This window comes from Herpailurus yagouaroundi, unplaced genomic scaffold (genome assembly GCF_014898765.1).
Source record: "Herpailurus yagouaroundi ecotype Mexico unplaced genomic scaffold, PumYag 220, whole genome shotgun sequence".
Taxonomy (NCBI): Eukaryota; Metazoa; Chordata; class Mammalia; order Carnivora; family Felidae; genus Herpailurus; species Herpailurus yagouaroundi.
In genome coordinates this window covers 5330447-5350621 of record NW_024412451.1, presented here as the reverse complement: position 1 = coordinate 5350621, position 20175 = coordinate 5330447, and the positions used below count along the sequence as shown (strand labels likewise).

Here is a 20175-nt window from a genome sequence, read left to right as displayed (position 1 = left end):
TCCTCCTGTGGCAGTGGCGGTGTCTGGAACCAGTGTTACCTGGTTGTAGCTCCGCCCCTGTGGTGCGGTAACGCTTTACAATGAGCAGGAACTCAAAAAAGGAGTTCATGAACGAATGCTAACTCTCTCCTTCCATAGTGAGTCCTAAGACGATAGGTAAACGGAGGAGCCTCAGCGGTAAACGTTGGAAGAACGGCGAGACCAGTGCGGTTGGAATGGAGTCAATGAGGTCGGGTGGCAAGGAGCAGATGGTGAGAAGGTGAAAAGGTAGCGGGGATGATCTCGGGTAGGGTCTGTTGGACCTGAAGGAGCGAGCGTGGGCTCCGGCGTCCACCAGAGGGCGCCTCGCAGCCTCATGCTGTTGTCTCAAAACTACAACTCCCAGCGGCCCTCGGGGAGCGCGGCTCTTCTGAAGCGCACGGTGAGGTCCAGCCACCGCTGGGACTTGTAGTTAGCACGGGGACCCTCCGTGGGAGGCCGAAGAACTCTTTTTCAGGTCCCCCAAAAAGTGTGGAGCTGGGTCCTTTCCGCCTTCTTCGGTCTCCATGGTGACGGTTCCGGCGCAGGCCCGGGATTTGGCAGCGGCCGGGGCCCCCCTCCCACTCCCTCCTCTTCACCATCTGCTCCACCTTCACACCTGGCCCGGAGCCGCGGCCGCCGCCTCCGCACCCGGGAAGGGGATTCTGCCGCCACAGGGTGGCGCTGGTGGACGGCTCCGCGGGCTACTCCTCCCACAGACCCGGGAGTCCGGGTCTCCAGCCCCTCCTCCCTCAGATCCTGAGGTCCCGGCCCCCAAACCACCACCCCTTACCAGGGATGCGGGGGGTTCTCAAACACTGGCAAAACTGTGAGCCCCAGGGACCCAATGGGACAAGGCGATAAACGGGAGGCCGCGGTGGGCAGTGGCTGCCGGGCCACCGGGTCAGTGGCGCCCGCCCGCCGCACCGGCTACTCCCTCCCAATCCACTTGAGGGCCTGTGCCACATCATGAAAATTTAATCCCAAACGCATTTGCGGCCCGACTCAGGGAGGCGGAGAGGAAAGGAGCACCCTCCCGGCGCTTGGATCTGGAAGTGGCCTCAGCATCGGGGAGAAGGGCTGGTCTGGAGAAAGGAGCAGGGGCAGGATCTGCCTGCGGGCCAGGGACCTAGAAATAGTCCGGGTTCAACCCCAAAGGGGCAGGGCTGGAAGTCAGAGATGGAGTAAGAGGGCGGGGACAGGTCCTAGCAGGAGGGGGCACAACTCAGGGGGCGGAGAAAGAACTCCGGGTGTGGGTGGGGACAGAACTCAGACGGACAGATTCCAGGGGAAAGGGGCAAAAATTAGGGCAGGAACAGATGTCTGGGGAGGGGACCGAACTCAGGGAGCAGGTAGAGAACTCGGGGGAGTGGGGACAGAACTCAAAGGGCGGGTTAGATTCCAGGCTGGGAGGGAATTATGGGGGTCGCAACTGGGAACTGGCATATACCCGTCAGGGGTTAGGAAACAGGATGCAGAAACCATGAGGGGCATGCGCCCCAAAGGGAAATAGAGATGGAAGGGGGTAGAATTTTAAAAAGGAAAGACGGAAACAGGTGGATGGAAGTCCAGAGGGAAGAAACTGGGTGGGGGAAGAACAAGAGGGGACAATGGGTGGATCGAAATGGGGAGTTGGAATTCAGGGGGAAAGAATTCTCTGAATGAGAAAGCACCCTCTGAATGAGGAAGTCGGAGCTGACGGACGACGCGGGATGGGGGTGGAATTCGGGAGGCGGGATGTGGAACTGGAAGGCACAGAAACTCGGGGGGATAGGGCTGGAGAATGAAACGTAGAAGATGGAACCGTAGGGGGCGAAAGCGCCAGGACGAAATTAGGGCGAACTAAAAAGGAGAGGGAAACCTCAGGTGGGCAAGAGAACTCGGGAGGAGAGAAAAGAGATAGAAGGAGCTGGGGGGAGGATGGAAACGTGGGGGGGGGGAGTAACTCCGGGAAGGGATAGAATTGGGGCGACGCAACCCGGAGGAGTGAGTTCAGAACCCAGAGGCGTGGTCTTGGAGTGGAAGGGGCAGGCGGAAAGGAGCCGGAGGGCTGCGGGAGGGGGCGGGACTAGAACACAAGAGGCGTGGTCTATCGAGGGTGGGCGGGGCATCACCACCGCCCGCCCCGCCCCCGACGCTGAGTCCACTGACAGCCCCTAGGCAGCCGGCACACGCAGCCTCCTTCCCCCCGAGCGGAGCTGCGGGGCCGGCCGGGCCGGGGCGGACCCCGGGAACCCGGACGCGGCCGCCCGGGCCCGCGGGCGGGGGGATCGGCGGGGGGGGGGACCGGCGGCAGGGGCAGCCACCATGGAGTTCCGTCAGGAGGAGTTTCGGAAGCTAGCGGGTCGCGCCCTCGGGAGGCTGCACCGGTGAGCGTGGTGAGGGTCCTGGGTGGGGAACAGCCCGAGGGTCCGAGGAGGACGCACATTCCCACCTGGACAGAGACGGACAGTTGGACGAGCGATACCCGTGCATGGGGGTTCCACTCATCTGTTCTATTTTCTCTCTCCTCCAACAGTCCGCTCTCCCTGGTCCAGTCTCGTCCATCATCTCATTCATTTTTCCGTGTCCCACCCCACCCCAGACTCTACCCTTTCCCCTGGGACTGCCTCTTTCCTTCTCTTTGGATCTCTGACCCCCTTCCTCACTTTTGGGTCTCTGTTCACTTATCTTCACTCTGCCTCCTTTCTTAGGATCTTGCCCCCTCTCTGAGTCTCTATTTCCCTTTATCTGCAAGTCTCTGTCCCCCCCTCTCTCTGAGTCTCTGGCCACTGGTCTCAGATCTCTATCAACCCCTCTCTCTGGGTCTCTGTTCGGGTCTCTGACCCTCTCCTTTTGGGTGTCTGTCCCCCTCTCTCTGGGTTTTTATCCCCTGCCCTGGGTGTCTCCATCTCCCTGTGTCTTTTTCAGTGTCCATCTCTCAGAGAGTTTAATCTGAAGCTAAAGCGGATTGGGGCGCATTGGTCCTTGTCCTTGGGGAGAGCTAAGCTGGGAGGAGAAGCCAGGGTATCCTGGGTCTCTGGGGGGGAAAGAAGTTGCGGGCCAAAAATTAGGCCCTGGGGTACGGTGGACTTCCCGAAGGATATAGACTAGAGCTAAGAAGGACTTCTCATCATCCAGGGAGATGACCCCAGTGACCTGGGTGTCCCCAGGACAGTCTGCTGGACACCTCCACCCAAATCTCTCACCCCCAACCCCAGCCCTGGCTCCAAGTCAGAGAAATTACTCAGCTGCGGAGAAGCCTAAAAATATCCGGCCACAGTGCGGGGAGGAGATGGCCTCATCAGGACCATGCCCCTGCTGCCATTCCCTCGGACCCTGTCCCCTTGGCCCTGACCCCGTCTTTAGTTGACCCTCAGTGCCTCTCCCTAGGCCATGCAAGTCCTTCTCTAAGACTGAACACCGGTCCTCCTTGCTGTGGATCACTTCCTAGCTCCAAAGTTCCCCCACCCTCTAGTAACTGGAAAGATGGGAATAAGGCTGGACAGAAGGGAGGGGGCAGGAGGGTGGTGCAATGGGGGGCGGGGGAGCTGAGATAACCTCACCCCTTCTTTCCCCAATCTTCCAGCTCCTCCCCACCCTTTTTCTCGCCTCCTTTCACGAGTTTCTCAAAATACATCAGTGCGAAGTCAGGAGAGGGAGAGAGCCGTGCTGATGGAGGGGGCTGGAAGGAGGGTGGTGGTGGGAGGGATGTGTTGCTCAGGCCCCCTCCCTCAGCCCCTGCGTCTCAGCTTCTCGTGTGTGTCTGGGCTTCTCAGTCTGTCTGTGTCTTACCTTCACCTCCCTGAGCTGCCTTGAGCCTCTAGAGACCCCAGAGCTCAGAGCTGCCCCCAAGACAGTCACCAAGGAGCTGGAGTTTGAGAAGAGCTTTGCAGCTGAACCCTGGGCTTTATACTTCGATGGCTGGGGAGAGGCAGAATGCCCTGTACCGGACGTAACACCCTGATTCCATTAAATCCTTTAGACAAAGCTGGGGAAACTGAGGCTCAGTTCGAAAAGGGGGGAAAAAAATCAATGGATTAATTACAAATGCCGTCATTCGAACCCAGACCAGCCCCTCCCAAGCCTGGGACGGAGGCTGCAGTTTCCTCGAGATGAGTGATCCTGGAGTGGGTGGGAACTCCCTCAGACCAGGAAACAGACGGTCACCCGGAGCGACTTGTGACAAGGACATGGCAGGGGGAGGGGAATGCAGGAGAGACAGGAGCCAAGGTGCCTCCTTTCTGAGAACCAGGCCTTGGATGGGGCGATGGCAGGGGCCAGGGAACGCTCAGAACCCGTCATCACACTCTGGTGTGTGACCTTGGACCTGCTACTTCTGCGTTCTGAACCTCAGTTTCCCTAGTTGTGCAATGGCAGGAGACTACCAAGGGACATAAGGGGACAGAGGCCTGCGAGAGCAGGGGAGCGGACAGAGAACCGGAGAGAAGCAAAGACAGAGACCCAGGGAGAGGGAGATTGTGGCACCTTCTTCATTTTGGTGAACTGCTTCCTAAGCGCGGCATTCCGGGCACCCAGGAAGGGGAGGAGGACCTCCCTCCAGGCCCTCCCCCTCTCTGTTCTTGTCTTCTGGGAATCACTTGGGTCACTTCATCTCTGCACCCTGGTTCTCTTGTCCTGAGATGATCAGTATCACCTGGCAGTTCCCTCCTTGTAACTTCACATCCTACCCTGGTCCCCATTTTATAGATGTGGGATACTGACACCCCCCCCCCCCCCCACCGCTGCAGCCCATTTAGAAAGCCTTGGTCAGGTATCTATCTGACACATTGGAGTATCCACAACGGGTATCAAATTTCAGAGGCTGCAATCACATCCTGAGTTTCAGGGTCCAATAGCCTCTGATGGTAACCCGGGTCAAAGTCTACTCGCTATGGCTGGCAGGTTCTGATGCGGGGTGGGGGCAATCTCTACCAGTCTGAGTTTATATTCTGGGGCATCTATTCCCCGCCCCCCCCCCCAATCTGGCTCTCTTTCCTGGTCCCTCCTGGGTACTGTCCACTCCCCCAGTCTCTTTCTCCTACCCCGTTTCTTAGCTGCCCCCCCCCCCAACCTCCTTAAGTTCTAGGATGGGGAGGGTGGCTGTGTTCTCTCATCGCTTCCACCCGCCTCCCCCCAGACCGTCTGGCTGTTCTTTCCTCCCCCGTCCCAGTCTCCCTCGCCTCCATCTGTTCTAGCCCCTTCCTGGGATCCAGCCCGATCCCCTGGCTGCGTACCCGCCTCAGAGAGGGGCCGCATCTCGCAAATCACGTCCCCAGCTTGTTTCTCCTCAGTCCCTTGGTCTCTCCATCTTTCTCTGCATCTCTGTGTCCTCTCTTTCGGGTTGCTGTCCTTCTCCATCTCTGAGGTTCTGTCCCCTTCCCTCTCAGGGTCTCTGGTCTGTTCTCCCTTTTCTCTCTGGGTCTCTGTCTCTCCTTCTGTGTCCCTGACCCTCTTTGTTTCAGCCTCTGCCCACCCCCACCCCATCTCTGTCGCCCTCCTTTTGGACACCCTGTCTCAGGGCACCTCTCTTTCCCTGCAGCCTCTCTCTGGGTTTGAGGTGGTTCTCCAAATACCCTATCCATCATCACAGACTCAATTCCAGAACGGGCGGGGGCGAGAGCCACACTGGGGACTGAGCCAATCCCCCTACCAGGGCCATCTGTCCCTTGCCAGGACACCACCCGCCACTCCCCCTCCCTACCCCCTAGCAGACAGCCTGAACTCAAGGTTCCCCAGGGATGTCTGGCTGGGCTGCTGGATTCCAGGGACCCTGACTTCTCCCCACCCTCAGGGAACGGGCTTCCGGTGTCTGAAGGGAGTCAGCTGGATGTCAGCCCCACACCTGGGGCCTGGAAGCAGGGAAGGGCATGCCGCAGGGGGCAGGAGAGGAGGGGGTCGGTATATATAGCAGACGTGGCTGAGGAGCATCTGTTCTTTTGACACCTTTGCTGAAGCATCTCCTTAGCGCTTTTTGCTTCCTCAAATAGACTCATATCTGGAAGAGGGTGCTGGAGAATCTCGGGGCCTTAGGGTGGGGGCTGGGGGCACAGGTTCTTGGATCACGAAGCGTACTCTGGGGTCTAAAACTCCTGAGTCGAGAGATAACAGGGCTGGGGGAGAAGGAAACTGAGGACCCCCATATCTGAGTCTGCGAGAGAAGGGAGCTGGCAGTGTGAATTCATGGTCTGTGGGGGATGGAGAGAGAGGGGTCCAGATTCCTGGATGGGGGGGGGGGAGGCGAAGGGAGTTAGGGCCGGACTCTTGGGGAAGGAGGGAGTGCGGGCTTAGAATCGTGGATCTTGAAAAGCAAGAGGTTTTGCACTGGACTCATGGGGAGGAGGGGGCCGGGGGCCTGGACTTACGAGTCTTTGATTCTCGCTGCCCCGCAGCCTTCTGGAGAAGCGGCAGGAAGGTGCAGAGACGCTAGAGCTGAGTGCGGACGGGCGCCCGGTGACGACGCAGACCCGGGACCCGCCGGTAGTGGACTGCACCTGTTTCGGTCTCCCTCGCCGCTACATTATCGCCATCATGAGCGGTCTGGGCTTCTGCATCAGCTTTGGGATCCGCTGCAACCTGGGCGTGGCCATCGTCTCCATGGTCAACAACAGCACGACCCACCGCGGGGGCCACGTGGTGGTGCAGGTAGTTCAGGGGCGTGCCCCGGCACGCCGGCCCACCTGGCCCTGCCCACGCCCCCTGATGACGTCACGTTCGTCCACGAGCAATCCTGGCTCAGCCCCTTCCCACCGCAGCCAGAGTAGCCCCGCCCATCTGTGCGTCCCCTACGCCTCCCCTCTGCTCTAGGGGGTCTCCTCTTCCTAAGCCCTGCCCCCAGTTAAATGAAGCTCCGCCCCTATTTTTCTCAGTGTAGACTTTGCGCCAGCATTGGGTTCCCTACGTGTTTTGCCCCTGCCCCATTTGGGGCTTCCTAGCAACTTTGCTCCACCTGCCATCCATGCCTGTCACCAGTGTCACAACTTAATCCCAGCCCCATGGCAGGCTCCACCCTGAGTTTTGATCCTGGCGTTTCTGAAGTTCAGTTGCTGCTAAATCCCGCTTCGTTGAGTCCGGCCCTTACCTAAAGCCTGCTTCATCTCAGACTTCTTCCCTATTTTTAAAAAAAATTTCTAAAAAAACCACATTTATTTTGAGAGACAGAGCATGAGTGGGTGAGGGGGAAAGAGAGAGAGAGAGAGAGAGAGAGAGAGAGAGAGAGAGACATACCGAATCCGAAGCAGGCTCCAGGCTCTGAGCACAGAGCCTGATATGGGGCTCGAACCCACGAACCGTGAGATCATGACCTGAGCCAAAGTCAGACGTTTACCAGACAGAGCCACCCAGGCGCCCCAGACATCCTTCCTATTTTAATTCCGGTGTAGATCGTGCCCGTGCCCTAGGAAAAACTCCTGATTTAGGCATTGGCCTGCCTACCTCGCCTCTTGCTCCCTTCCAGTCAGGCCGCCCCTTTGGCTACTTCCGGTCCCTGGCCAGACCCCACCCAGTCACCCCGCAAACAGTTCGTAGGTTGGTTAAGAGGCGTAAGTGGAGAAAGAGTCCCCACCCCATTTATGCGCCCCTAGACAGTCAAAGCTGGGGCACTGAGACAGCGAAGGCTTCTAGGCAGCAGCAGGCCCCATTGCTAGGGCAGAGCAGCCCCCTGGAAGCCCACCCCGAGCAGAGTTGGGAGGAGGACGGCTTGAATTCTGATTGGCAGATGTTTTGGCGCGAGAGGGGAATCCCTGTTGCTGATTGGCTGAGGGACTAAATCTGTCTGTGCTGATTGGTGGAGGGGCAGAGCCTGGGGGCGGAACAGCTCGTTTGACGTGCCTTTTGGCCCGCAGAAAGCTCAATTTAACTGGGATCCAGAGACTGTTGGCCTCATACACGGCTCCTTTTTCTGGGGCTACATTGTCACCCAGATTCCCGGAGGATTTATTTGCCAGAAATTCGCAGCCAACAGGTACAGGGCTGGGGTCTCGAAGTGGGCGGGAACTACAGGTGTGTGGGTGGACTTAGTGGGTGTGGCCTGGCATTTAGGGGCTGACGGGGGGGGAATGGGAGGAGCCTGCGCTAGGGGCGGGGTCTTGGAGGAAGGCGGGGCTTGCGATTGTGGAAGGTGAGACAGAGGTGGGAGCCGGGGGTCTTGGAGAACACAAGGCCTGGCCCGCCGTGGGCAGAAAGAGCAGAATCCTAGCTTTGGCGGGAGAGCTGGACCCTATTCTCGTACTACGGACTCTTCCCACCAGGGTTTTCGGCTTTGCTATTGTGGCTACATCCACTCTAAACATGCTGATCCCCTCGGCTGCCCGAGTCCACTATGGCTGTGTCATCTTCGTGAGGATCCTGCAGGGGTTGGTAGAGGTAAAGCCCTGCTCCACATGACCCTGTGCCTGTTCTGACTCCGCCTCTTCTCGTTGACTTTGGTTTTCTCCTTCCTAGGGGGTCACGTACCCCGCCTGCCACGGGATCTGGAGCAAATGGGCCCCGCCCCTAGAGCGGAGTCGCTTGGCAACAACAGCCTTCTGCGGTGAGAGGAAGGGGCTGGGATCCAGACTTGCGGGTCTGAGGGAGGAGGGGCTGTGGCCTGGACTTCTGTGTCCCAGAAAAGCAGGGGCTGGAAGTCCACATTCCCGGATCTGAGGATAGATGAGCCTCTTCTACATGTTGCACCCTCCCCCTTAGGTTCCTATGCTGGGGCGGTGGTCGCGATGCCTCTCGCCGGGGTCCTGGTGCAGTACTCAGGATGGAGCTCTGTGTTCTACGTCTACGGTGAGGGTCCGGAGCCTGGGTCCGGGTGGCGCTGGGGCGGAGCGAGGCCGGTCATCGCCTCGCTTCCGTCCCCCTCCTGATCCCCCCAGGCAGCTTCGGGATCTTTTGGTACCTGTTCTGGCTGCTCGTCTCCTACGAGTCCCCGGCTCTGCACCCCAGCATTTCGGAAGAGGAGCGCAAGTACATCGAGGACGCCATCGGCGAGAGCGCCAAACTCATGAACCCGGTCACGGTCCGGGCCCAAGCCTGATGGGGCGGGGGAGCGGTGGGGCAAGAAGAGATATCCAGGCAGGGAGGCAGGAGAAAAGGGGGCTTCGAACCTGCACGGAGTGTAGAGTGTAGATCGTGTTGGGTTGCTGAAGACTCTCAGAGGAGACAGGATGGGGACGCACAGTGGGCGGGGCTAGAACCTAGGAGGCGGGGTTAAAGCCCGGGGAAGATGGGATCAGCAGGTGCTGAGGGCAGGGCTAGGTTGCTAGGTGGACAGAACCAGTATGAGACGTAGTTAAACCGGCAGAGGCGGGATTCGAGTGTGGGGGGTGGGTTGCTTAGACGGGTGAGTGAGGCTAGAATTAGGGGGCATAATGGAAATGGAAAGAGACTCCTGGGCTCACATTTATGGGTCCCTGAGGGTCATCATGGGGTCCGCACACCTGCGAACCTGAGGGACACCGTACAGTCGGGACGCCTGCATCTCTGAAGTGTCACTGTGAGGCTAGGATGCCAAGGTCCCCACAGGGACGTGGTCAAGCTGGTGCCCCTGCGTCCCCAGAGGTTTTAGTGAAGTCGGGAGACCTGGGTCTCTGTGGGACTATAATAGGGTCCCTGAAGGGACATGGAGAGCTCCCAGCCCTGGTCTCGATCTTAGCGGCCTCTCTTCTCCCCCCACCCCTAGAAGTTTAACACACCCTGGCGGCGCTTCTTTACTTCCATGCCAGTCTACGCCATCATCGTGGCTAACTTCTGCCGCAGTTGGACGTTCTACCTGCTCCTTATCTCCCAGCCCGCCTACTTCGAAGAGGTGTTCGGCTTCGAGATCAGCAAGGTTGGGCCCAGGAGGGGAAAGCAGGGGGCGCAGCGGGGGGAGATGAAGCAACCGGGCCCGGATCCCAAGAGGTTGGAACGAGGGACAGGAAGGAGCCAGTGGAGCACTAACCGGGTGGAGATGTCCGGCCGGCGGCCCCTGAGCCCTCGCTCTGTGCGCTCGCTGGTGCAGGTGGGCCTGGTGTCAGCGTTGCCCCATCTGGTCATGACCATCATCGTGCCCATCGGCGGCCAGATCGCGGACTTCCTGAGGAGCCGCCGCATCATGTCCACGACTAACGTGCGCAAGTTGATGAACTGTGGAGGTGAGTGGGGCGGGGCCCCGAGCCGGGTCTGGGACCGCCTGGGCGGGGCGGAACCAGGTGAGGATGGAGGTGGGGCCAGGGGCGTGTCCAAAAAGTCCCGGCGCGGGCGAAGGAGGGCGTGGATGGAACAGAATCCCTGGCTGCAGTCTCAGGGCCCACCTGGTGGCAGGGGCTGGTGCGTGTGACTATGCAGGGGCCTGGAGCTGAGTTTTTAGGGCGTGGCCTAGTCGGGGCGTGGCCTAGTCGGGGCGTGGGGCCACCGAGGACCCAGCTGGGGCGGGGGGTGCTGGCCCCCGTGCACCTGGTTGAGGACCAGGGAGGTGAGGGTTTGGTTAGGGCGGGCGCGGGCGGAATGAGGGACGAGGCGGGCTGCACAAAGCCAGGGACCGGCATGGAGGCGGCCGGACTGGGGCGGGAACAGGCTGGAGAGGCGGTGTGGGGAGGCCGAGGCTCAGATGAGACGGCCCTCCGGCCCTCCGTAGGCTTCGGCATGGAAGCCACGCTGCTGCTGGTGGTCGGCTACTCGCACTCCAAGGGCGTGGCCATCTCCTTCCTGGTCCTCGCCGTGGGCTTCAGCGGCTTCGCCATCTCTGGTGAGAACCGCGGATCCGCAGCTTGGCGGACTCTGGACAGCTCTGTAGGGAACTCACTGGCTCAGGATAGGGGACCTTCCAGCCTCGCAAAAGGTGGTCTGGAAAGAGCCGGGGTGGGCGGGGGGGGGGGGGGGCCGGGGGGAGTGGGGCGGCTCAGTAGGAGTCCCTCTGAGTGAGATTCACTGAGTCAGAGTGACGCCTTCTGGCTTGCCTCGCCAGGGTTCAACGTGAACCACCTGGACATCGCCCCGCGCTACGCCAGCATCCTCATGGGCATCTCCAACGGCGTGGGCACGTTGTCAGGCATGGTGTGCCCCATCATCGTGGGTGCCATGACTAAGCACAAGGTCCGTGCACTGGCTCTGACCCACTCGCCCTCCGGGTTTGTGTATGGCACCTTGCTGACGTGCGACAACCTCTCCGGGCTCCATTCCCTGCCCTCTCCTGGGTCTTTCCGCTTCTCTCTGGATCTCTGTCTCCCTTTCTCTGCCTGTCCTCCCCCCCGCCCCCCCCCCCCGCCTTCTCTCTCCCCCTCCTGTTTCTCTGTCCTCTGACCTCACCTCTCCATTGTCACCCCCCCTCCCCACAGACTCGGGAAGAGTGGCAGTACGTATTCCTAATCGCCTCCCTGGTGCACTATGGGGGTGTCATCTTCTACGGGGTCTTCGCTTCTGGAGAGAAGCAGCCGTGGGCGGAGCCTGAGGAGATGAGCGAAGAGAAGTGTGGCTTCGTTGGCCACGACCAGCTGGCTGGCAGTGACGAAAGCGAAATGGAGGATGAGGCTGAACCCCCCGGGGCACCCCCTGCTCCCCCTCCTTCCTATGGGGCCACACACAGCACAGTTCAGCCCCCAAGACCCCCACCCCCTGTCCGGGACTACTGACCATGTGCCTCCCACTGAATGGCAGTTTCCAGGACCTCCATTCCACACGTCACTGGCTGGAGTGACTGTCAAGGAACCCCAGTCCTCTCTGTCCTGCTGCAGGCCTAAGAAGCACTCGCCCTCTTCCCCAGTGCTGTCAAATCCTCTTCCCTTCCCAATTGCCTCTCAGGGGTAGTGAAGCTGCAGACTGGCAGTTTCAAGGATACCCAAATTCCCCTAAAGGTTTCCTTCTCCACTTGTTCTGCCTCAGTGGTTTCAAATCTCTCCTTTCAGGGCTTTATTTGAATGGACAGTTCAGTCTTTGACTCTCTCTTGTGGTTTTGAGGCACCCTCCCCACCACCTTCTCTTTAACCCCTGGGACTCTCTCGGGTTAAGCCCTGAGATTACTCAGCCTTCCTCTCCTTTCAGAAAAACTGAAGATCTTCCTCTAGAAGTTCCCAACCTCTCCCAATTCTATTTTGCATTTTCCAGGTTGGGTTAACCAATCGCCCATCCCCGCCATTCTAGGGATTGATTCTCACCAGCGTTTCTGAGGGAAAATGGCGGTTTCAAGCCCCCCTCCCCCCTTCACCCCCTCCCTCCACCAGCAGGTTCTGCTGAAGCACCAAATTCCCCAAGACCTCCCTAGCTTAGCACAATGTCTAGGGAAACAAGATGGCGGTTTTAACACTATGCCTCTCTCCACCCCCATGCACTTTTTCTGACACGTTTTCAGGTCTAAATAGTGGCTGCTCAAGTCCATCCACTCAACGGTGTGAAGCCACCATCACTGAACTTCCCCATGGTGGTTTCAAGATGCCCCTCTTCCCCCAGTTCCTTGCACTTTATTCTCCTGGGTGGTTTCAAACTACCCTCATTTTCTCAGTGGCCATTTGTTGTGTCCCTCAGGGGCTAAATGACTCAGAACCTGGGATCCTTCCCCTCTCAGACTCCCCTCTTTCGGCTTAGAATTTGGGGAACCTATGCAGGAGAAGTCACAGAATCCCAGGAAACGGAATGGGGCTGGGGGAGAGGGGTGTTTTTCCCCGGAGCAGGGTTGTGTCTTTGTGTCTGTCTCTGTGACTGTGAATCCTGCCCTGCCCCACTCCCAATAAAATGCTTTGGTGTTCACACTCGGTCGTCCTTGGCCTTGGCAGTCACAGGAGTCTGGGCCCCCAGCTCCCTCCTCTCTCAGACCCGGTATCCTAGGGTCCCAGCCCCCTCCTCTCCCGGACTCAGGCCGGAGTACGTGTCTAGCTTTGGGAACAGTTGATTTATTCGGCCGCACTCAAGACGGTGTTCTCCGGTCACAGCGAAAGCTTCTCTGGGGGTGGGACTTCCTATCCAGGAGGACTACTAGGTAGCAAAGCATGCCAGGAGGTCAGGACCTCTGGGTCCTTCCTCGGCCTGGGGATGGCGCAGGTCTGGCGGGACGCGAGTGGGGCTCACACGAAGTTGTTGGGGAGCGTGGAGGGGGAGAGCGGCTCCAGGCTCTGGGGGCGCCTCCCGCAGGGCGGCGGGGGCAGCTTGGGCGGCAGCGGGGGGGTGGGCGGCGGCTGTTTGGTGGCGATGTGTGAAGGGACCCAGGCATCCGGCGCGTAAAAGTAGAGGTCGTAGGGGTCCTTCGGGGCTTCCAAATGCATAACTGTGGGAGCGAAGGGGCGAAGTCATCCCCAGGCAGACAAGGGGCCTGTCCCCTCACTGTGCCGCGGGCCAGTGAGAAGGCGGGAGAGAGTATTACGACTGTTCTTTAGAACTGGGTTTTCAAATTAAAGGGCGGGCGCCCCATTCCCCAAATGGAAGAGGAGGCGTGGCATCCGCGTAGCAGGGGCGGGGCCCGCAGTGGGGGGGGCGGGGAATGCGGGGCTCCGGCCCCGCCCAGGGAGGGGAAAGAGGCGGGGCTTGTAGGGACCCTTGGCTCCCAGCCTGCTGCAATTCCCAGCTGGGCTGGGGGCGGCGCTGGACGTGTGTGTGTGTGTGTGTGTGTGTGTGTGTGTGTGTGTGTGTGTAATTTCGGAGAATTGGGGGCAGGATCATGGAGAGGGGTCGGGGCTTCTATGGATCTAGGATGGAGGACCTGTACTTTTTGGCAAGCGAAACCAGGTTAAGGGAGCGTGCCGTCGCTGTAAGGGTCGCTCACCCGGTTCATCTCCGTCGTTTGGAAGCCGGTGATGTGCGAAGGGCCGGTGTCGAGCCGCCCGGCGGTAGAGACACCACAGCAGCAGGAAAATGCCGATCAGCAGGCCGATCCCGGCGAGGAATAGGCAGAGGGCCCCTCCCGCCGCGCCCCGGGGGCGCCCCACCAGGGTCACGCCTGAAGGACGAGGGGCCAGGAATTGAGAAATCTAAACCCCTAGCCCCCTTCTTCCTGAGACCCCCCTCTTTCCTCAGTCCCAACATACCCGTCCTCAGCACCCTCCCGCCTTAAACTTAGGAGCCAGGTCCCCAGCCCGACCTCTCCGAGACCCAGGAGTCCCGGCCTCCAGCCCCTTCTTCCCTCGGACCCAGGAGTCCGGGTCCTGGCCCCTCACCGGTCTCCTCCACTCGTTCCACCACGATGATAGTGTTGACTCTCTCACCTCGGCTGCGCCGCTGGGGGACCCGCGGAGTGGCAGGGGCCAACTGACTGGGGGACCCTGGAGGAGCAGGGGGGCCCGCAATCCGGGCTGAGGGAAGAAGGGCGTCAGGCCCTTTAGGGCTAGAGTCCTGGGAGGCCTTCAACTCAACTGTGCCAGGAGACTCTGAGGTGGGCAATTTAAGGGAGTCAGGCTGGGGGACTGCAGAGGTTTCTGCTTTGGGATTCAGGGGCAGCTCATTTAGGGCAGCTGTTGCTTCATCCTTGAAAGGTGTAGTGGTTTCTGAGTGAAGACTGGCGGAGATCTCAGGGTCCGAGGTCATGGGGTTCTCTGTTGCATCTTGGTAGTGGGTTGTGGGGGATTCTGTCTGGGGAATTTCAGTGGGGTTGGGGTTACTGGTTACATGGGATTCTGGGTGGGGGCTTTCAGTAGAGTCAGGATACAGGGTCTGGAGGAATTCAGAGTGGGGGGTTTCAGTGGTGTCAGGGTTTGGGGTTTCTGGAGTTTTGGGGTGAAGGCTCTTGGTGGGGTCAGGATTTGGCGTCTCAGGGACTTCTGCACGTGAGACTTCGATGGAGTTAAGTTTGGGAATCTCTGGGGATTCTTGGTGTGGAGTTTGTGTAGGGTCAGGGTTTGGGGTTTCAGGAAATTCTGGGTGTGAAGTTTTGGAGGGACTAGGTTTGAGGGTCTCAGGAGATTCTGGGTGTGGGATATCAGTTGGGTCAGGTTTGGGGGCCGCAGAAGGTTCTGGATGTGTTATTTTGGAGGGGTTAATTTGGGGGGTCTCCAGGGAGTCTGATATTGAGGTATTGAGTGAGTTAGATGTAGGAGTCTCAGGAGACTCTGGGTGTGGGCTTTCTTGGAGGTCATGGTTGGGAGTCTCAGGGAAGTCAGGGCGGGAGGGTTCAGGGGAAACTGCATGAGGTATTTTGGAGGGCTCAGGATAAGTAGCCACGGGGGAATCTGGGTTAGGCTGGTCTCCAGTGGAATTCTCAGAAGCAGGAGGGGAGGTCTGAGAAGGGTGGCCCATCTCAGGGAGGTCGGAGCCTGTAAGCGGTGAGGCCGAAGGGTCAGCCTTGGAACCCAGCCTGGCGAGGAGGAAGATGAGGACGAAGAGGATGGGGCAGAGGGATTTCATGGCTCTGGGAGACGCCTATAGCTGCGGGGAAGCAGGAAGGAAGGGGTTAAAGTTGGAAGCCTCCTGGGAACCCCCGCCCCCGCCCCTGCCTGGAGGCCACGCCCACTGGTCCCCAGGTGGGCTGTGATCCCGCCCAGCTCCGCGCCAGGGAAAGGAGGACCTAACTGCAAAGCCCTGAAGGCTGTGCAGTAGCTAAGGGAGACTGAGGCGCGGGGCTTCTTGGGAGTCGTAGTTAATTTCCTTATGTATTTCCCCGAGGCAGGGGGTGGGGGGCAGGAAAAGTGGGTAAGAATGACACCTCTCCAAGCCCTCACACCTCCTTAACTTCTATTTCAGAGGATGTAGACCTCCAAGGAGATGCAGGATCCCTTCCTCTCTGAGGGCTCCAGGGACACCATCAGGGCACAGTTGTTTACGCTAAAGCAGGCTCAGAAGGAATGGCTGGGGGTTGGGGGCCCGAATGCCTGGATCTGAGGGAGAAGGGAGATTCCTAGGATCTGGGGGAGAAGGTTGCTGGGGGTTCAGACTCCCTGTTTCCAGAGGGTGGAGGGCACTGTGGGTCTAAATTCCTGGTTCTTTAGAGAGAAGAGGCCTGAAGGTTCACACGCCTAGAATTTTGAAGGGGGGGAGGCTGGATAACGGGGGAGAAAGGAAACAGGAGTATCGAACTCTAGGGGACTTGGAACTCGGAGTCCGAGTCTTGGGTCCTCCACAGATAGGCGTGGAGGGTTCTGGATTCCTTAGACTTCGGGAGGAGAGAGCTGTGGGGCAGGACTCCTCTAGTCCCTCTGTTTATTGGCGATGGAGCTGAGATCCCAGACTCTCAGGACTGGTCTGAGGCAGAGACACCTAGGTCTGTGCCCAGTGGGAGGTGGAGGCGGCAGATACCTGGATAGGACAGGGTCACTTGGGGCCTGGGGTCTCTTACCTGCTCAGTGGGGTCCAAGATAACAGCAGGTGAGCAGAGCTGGATGCAGAGATGGGTGAATGTTGCAGAATGGCTCTGGGCGGGGCAGCAGGAGGTAGGGTCCCAGGGGCGCAGATGACGCACCTGACCCCCTCCCTGGGGAGCCTGGGAGCCTGGCGACAGACAGTCTTGTTCTCTTAAAGGGACAGAGATAAAGAACATTGTTTCTGGAATGGGGAAGGGAGTTAGGGACTGGATCATCTATCCAGTGGAGGGATGTGGCCCAACCAAGCTATCTTTTCTTTGAAACCAGGCATCCAGGCCATCTTGTGTCTCCTACATGCGAACCCAAGAGCCTAGGTCCCTGATGCCCTTTTACTTCAAGACCCAGGAGTCTGGGCCTCCAGGTCCCTCCCCTCAGATCCAGGAATCCAGGTTCCCAGGCCCCTCCTGCCTGGGAGAACTAGGAGTCCAGGTTCCCATGTCTTGCCATTCAGATACCCAGATGGCTGACGCCCTTTGGGACTTCCCAACCTTGGCCTACCTCCCCACTGTGTAGAAAGCACCCTCTTAAGAGCCACTGTGAGAGGACTGGGCCTTTACAGCACCCCCAAACTCCTCCCCAAGAAGGCTTAAACCGATGCACGGGGTCACTCTTGTCTCTTTCCCCTCTTTGCGGTTTTTCTGACTCCTGATTTTGCTCATCATTTTACCAGCCCTCCTCCCCCCCCCCCCCCCCCCCCCCCCCCGCCCCATACCCTTTGCCTTCTTCTGCCTTCCCTGCCCTGCCCTCTATCTCTCACTCTATCTTTCTGGTTCTCTCCCGCCCGGATTCATCTCTGGGCATCCCTGTCCGGGCTGGCTGTCCTTCCATCTCCTGTCGTTCTCAGAGCCTCCTCCCTCCACCCTCCATCTCTAGCTGGCTCTTTGTCTTCTTCCCTGTTCCCCCTTCCTTTCCTTCTTCCTCTGTTGCTCCCTTTCTTCCTCTCTGTCCTTTCCTCTGTCACTCTGTCTTTGTCCTTCCATCTCATGGTTACTTCATCTACGTGTCTCTGCTTCTCTCCATCAGTCCCTCTTCTGTTGCTTTCCCTGTCTCTTTCTCTGTGTCTCTGGCTTCTGCTCTGATGGTCCCTCTGCTGGTCTCTATTTTTATCCCTGTGACACACCTCCCGTGTCCACTTCTCTGTCTGTCTGTCTCTCCCCCTCCTGCTTCCCCTCGGGTCCCAGCTCCTGGTCCCAATTAGTTGGTGGCTGCCAAGGCAGAGGCAGGGCCCCCACTCCTGGCTCCTCATTACCGCTGGCGGCTCCTAATGAGCCTGGTGGAGGGGCTGACCCTGCGCCCCCAGCCCCCTGGTCTGCGTCACTGCCCGCTGCGGGGGCTGTGGAGGCGATATAAGGGGGCCGAAGCCTCGCTGTCCGAGCCCACTGCGCGGTATCGGGCCCTGCAACCGGGCGCAGGAGGTGGGTGGGTGGTGGGGTCCGGGGTGCTGGGCCAGGACGTGGGCCTCACTGAGCTCTTCCGTGTCTTTCCACAGGTGATGGAGACCCGCCAGGTGCCCAGGAGCCCCCGAGTGCGGCTGCTGCTGCTGCTGACTCTGCTGCTTGTGCCCTGGGGCGACCACACTGCCTCAGGAGTCGCCCTGCCCCCTGCGGGGGTCCTCAGGTACCTGCGTCGCCCCGACTTCCGACTCCCAGGGAGGGGCGGGGGTTCCGAGAGGTGGGAATAGACCCAAAGAGAAAGGCGCACAGAGACTCTAGAGAGAGGAGGACAAGAGACTAGGGGTGGAGAGAGGTGGAGTGTGGACAGGGAATCAGCCCGAGAAAGAGATACAAGAAGATTCAGAGAATGGCGTTGGGAGATTTGAAAGGAGTCTAACAAGCAGCGGCGGATTCATTGCTTGAGCAAAGTTTACTGGGTTCTCAGTGTGTGCCAGGTCGTGCGCTGAGCGCTGGGGGTGGACACATGCATCAGACTCGGTCTCCGTACTCAGGAAGCTTCGAGCCCGGTGAGCAGAGAGACAGAGACCCACACAGAGAGAGACGGGGGACTGAGGACAGACAGCGAGCCACTCCACAGGACGGTGCAGGGACAGGGCTTCGAATTAGACCGCGGGGGGCGGGGGTACAGGCGGCGGCTGGCGGGGGCCTGGACTCGCGGTAACCGCATCTCTTGGTCTCCTGGCAGCCTCCGCCCCCCCGGGCGGGCCCGGGAGGGCCCCGCCACCCCGCTGTCGCGGCGGAGCCTGGCGTTGGCTGACGACGCGGCCTTCCGGGAGCGCGCGCGGCTGCTGGCCGCCCTCGAGCGCCGCCACTGGCTGAACTCGTACATGCACAAGCTGCTGGTGCTGGACGCGCCCTGAGCGCGGTGCCCGCCCAACCTCAATAAAGATCCTCCCGAATGCCTCGGGTCTGCGCCTCCTTCCTGCGCCCTCCGTGTGCTCGCGCGGGGTCTGGGGGCGGGGCTTGCGTCGCTACTCCAGCGGACCTCTTCCCCGGTTCACTCTCTCTTTGCTCTCCCCACTTTTTTTTTTCTTTTTTTTTTTATATCATCTTTCCAACCACCCTCTCCCTCTGGATTTCTGCTCTGCCCTCCCTCCATGCCCCAGCTCTGTCCCCTCCTCTCTGTGCCTCTGTCTCTCCCCACCCACGGGTCTCTGTCCTCCTCTCTGGGTTTCTGTCCCTTTGTGTTTCCCTCTGAGTCTCTGCCCCCTTCTCTTATCTAGGCCTCTGTCACTCTCTGGGTATCAGTTCGCCTTCTCTGAGTCTCTGTACTTCTGTCTGTCTTTTTTTTTAATGGAACGCTTCACGAATTTGCGTGTCATCCTTGCGCAGGGGCCATGCTAATTTTCTCTGTATCGTTCCAATTTTAGTATATGTGCTGCCGAAGCGAGCACATGTCTTTTTTCACCTTCCTGGTTTGCTAACCCTTTGCCTCGTCTCTCTACTCTTCTTTCTGCTTCTAAAACTCTTCCTTCCATTCTAAATCACTTTCTTTTTTCTCTGCCTGATTCCCTCATGTCTTTTCTTTCCTCTGTTGTTTCCGTCTCACCTTCGTCCAGTTCTCATTTTCTCCTTATTTCCGCTCTCCCATCACTTCCTGACTTCTGTTTGGGCGCAGTGGAAAGATCGGGGGCTCTGGTGTGAAGAGGTACCTGCCATTCAAGACCTAGTTCCCCCAAACCTAGCTGTGTGGTATGGAAAGGACCGCTTAATCTCAGCCTTTTTCCCGCCTCCTCTGAGGATTAATCCAGATACACCATGAGAAAACATCACAGCACCCGCGAAGCAAAGCGCTTTTGTTGGAGACGGGTTTCTGCCTCTCTAGCAGCAGCTTCCCGAAGTTTGTTCAGGGTTTTCTGACTGCGCCCTTCCCGGGAGATCATCAGGGCGCCACGTTGGGGCGGGAGGAGAGAGCAGAGGGTACCAGGCGTGAGGCTCCACAGGCACAGGGTGCAGGCTCAGGTGAAGCGAAGCAGCGGCTAATCACAATCTGTCTCTGTTTCTATCTCTGTTCCCGTCTCTCTCACCGGCGGCTTGGCCAACCCTTCATCCCAACCCTCAATGGTAACCATGGCAACCTACTCGTTCAGCTGCACTGACGGCTCTGAGGCGCGTCCCGGGGGCGCGGCTCGTGCGGACCGCGCGTTGATTGGCCTACACAAGAGGGCGGGGCTGGGAGCGTGGGCTCGCGGGGAAGGGGGCGGGGCTGGCGCTTGGTAACTGGCAAGCTCTCCTCCAATTTATTTCTGGGAGGCGGACCGCGCCCTAATTGGCCCTTAGACTGCAGGGGTGGGGCTGCTTCTCTGATTCAGAAATACTGAATAATGAATGAATAACTATACTCCTCAACACCAACTCGGGTTGGCCAAATTTCACAAATAAGACTCTAAAAGTCAAGAGTAATTCCCCCAAGTTATCAGCGACAGTAAAGGACAGAAGGGTAACTGGAACCCAAATCCGTAAAGTCTAGACCTTTCCAT

At 59.1% G+C, this 20175-nt stretch overlaps 3 protein-coding genes and 1 non-coding gene across 4 annotated transcripts; 2 read left to right on the top strand and 2 right to left on the bottom strand.

Annotated features, from left to right (window-relative positions):
* Positions 1 to 2261: 2261 nt before the first annotated feature.
* SLC17A7 (solute carrier family 17 member 7) lies at positions 2262 to 12707 on the top strand. The gene is made up of 12 exons (XM_040457741.1): positions 2262 to 2387; positions 6390 to 6642; positions 7842 to 7960; positions 8247 to 8361; positions 8440 to 8527; positions 8683 to 8769; positions 8859 to 9001; positions 9665 to 9814; positions 9986 to 10118; positions 10601 to 10711; positions 10931 to 11058; positions 11301 to 12707. The coding sequence occupies exons 1-12, from the start codon at positions 2326 to 2328 to the stop codon at positions 11592 to 11594; spliced, it is 1683 nt and encodes a 560-aa protein (XP_040313675.1). The 5' UTR covers positions 2262 to 2325; the 3' UTR covers positions 11595 to 12707.
* A 119-nt stretch (positions 12708 to 12826) lies between these two features.
* On the bottom strand, positions 12827 to 16420 carry GFY (golgi associated olfactory signaling regulator). Its single transcript, XM_040457742.1, has 4 exons — positions 16217 to 16420; positions 14106 to 15309; positions 13715 to 13888; positions 12827 to 13219 (listed from the first exon to the last, which is right to left on the bottom strand). The coding sequence occupies exons 2-4, from the start codon at positions 15286 to 15288 to the stop codon at positions 13020 to 13022; spliced, it is 1557 nt and encodes a 518-aa protein (XP_040313676.1). The 5' UTR covers positions 15289 to 15309; positions 16217 to 16420; the 3' UTR covers positions 12827 to 13019.
* A 547-nt stretch (positions 16421 to 16967) lies between these two features.
* Positions 16968 to 18599, top strand: PTH2 (parathyroid hormone 2). The gene is made up of 3 exons (XM_040458205.1): positions 16968 to 17627; positions 17731 to 17858; positions 18381 to 18599. The coding sequence occupies exons 2-3, from the start codon at positions 17734 to 17736 to the stop codon at positions 18553 to 18555; spliced, it is 300 nt and encodes a 99-aa protein (XP_040314139.1). The 5' UTR covers positions 16968 to 17627; positions 17731 to 17733; the 3' UTR covers positions 18556 to 18599.
* A 383-nt stretch (positions 18600 to 18982) lies between these two features.
* LOC121019065 (U6 spliceosomal RNA) lies at positions 18983 to 19089 on the bottom strand. Its single transcript, XR_005785428.1, has one exon. It is a non-coding gene; the product is annotated as a U6 spliceosomal RNA (small nuclear RNA).
* Between the last annotated feature and the right edge of the window lie 1086 nt (positions 19090 to 20175).

What these genes read in the sequence shown, in the direction of transcription:
- PTH2 (XM_040458205.1), top strand. Translation starts at nt 17,734, where the DNA reads ATGGAGACCCGCCAGGTGCCCAGGAGCCCCCGAGTGCGGCTGCTGCTG. An exon ending in CCCCCTGCGGGGGTCCTCAG is followed by an intron (nt 17,859 to 18,380) that starts GTACCTGCGTCG and finishes GTCTCCTGGCAG; the next exon opens with CCTCCGCCCCCCCGGGCGGG.
- GFY (XM_040457742.1), bottom strand. Translation starts at nt 15,288, where the DNA reads ATGAAATCCCTCTGCCCCATCCTCTTCGTCCTCATCTTCCTCCTCGCC. An exon ending in GGAACGAGTGGAGGAGACCG is followed by an intron (nt 13,889 to 14,105) that starts GTGAGGGGCCAG and finishes CTCGTCCTTCAG; the next exon opens with GCGTGACCCTGGTGGGGCGC. An exon ending in AAACGACGGAGATGAACCGG is followed by an intron (nt 13,220 to 13,714) that starts GTGAGCGACCCT and finishes TCGCTCCCACAG; the next exon opens with TTATGCATTTGGAAGCCCCG.
- SLC17A7 (XM_040457741.1), top strand. Translation starts at nt 2,326, where the DNA reads ATGGAGTTCCGTCAGGAGGAGTTTCGGAAGCTAGCGGGTCGCGCCCTC. An exon ending in GGCAACAACAGCCTTCTGCG is followed by an intron (nt 8,528 to 8,682) that starts GTGAGAGGAAGG and finishes CCTCCCCCTTAG; the next exon opens with GTTCCTATGCTGGGGCGGTG. An exon ending in TCGGCTTCGAGATCAGCAAG is followed by an intron (nt 9,815 to 9,985) that starts GTTGGGCCCAGG and finishes TCGCTGGTGCAG; the next exon opens with GTGGGCCTGGTGTCAGCGTT.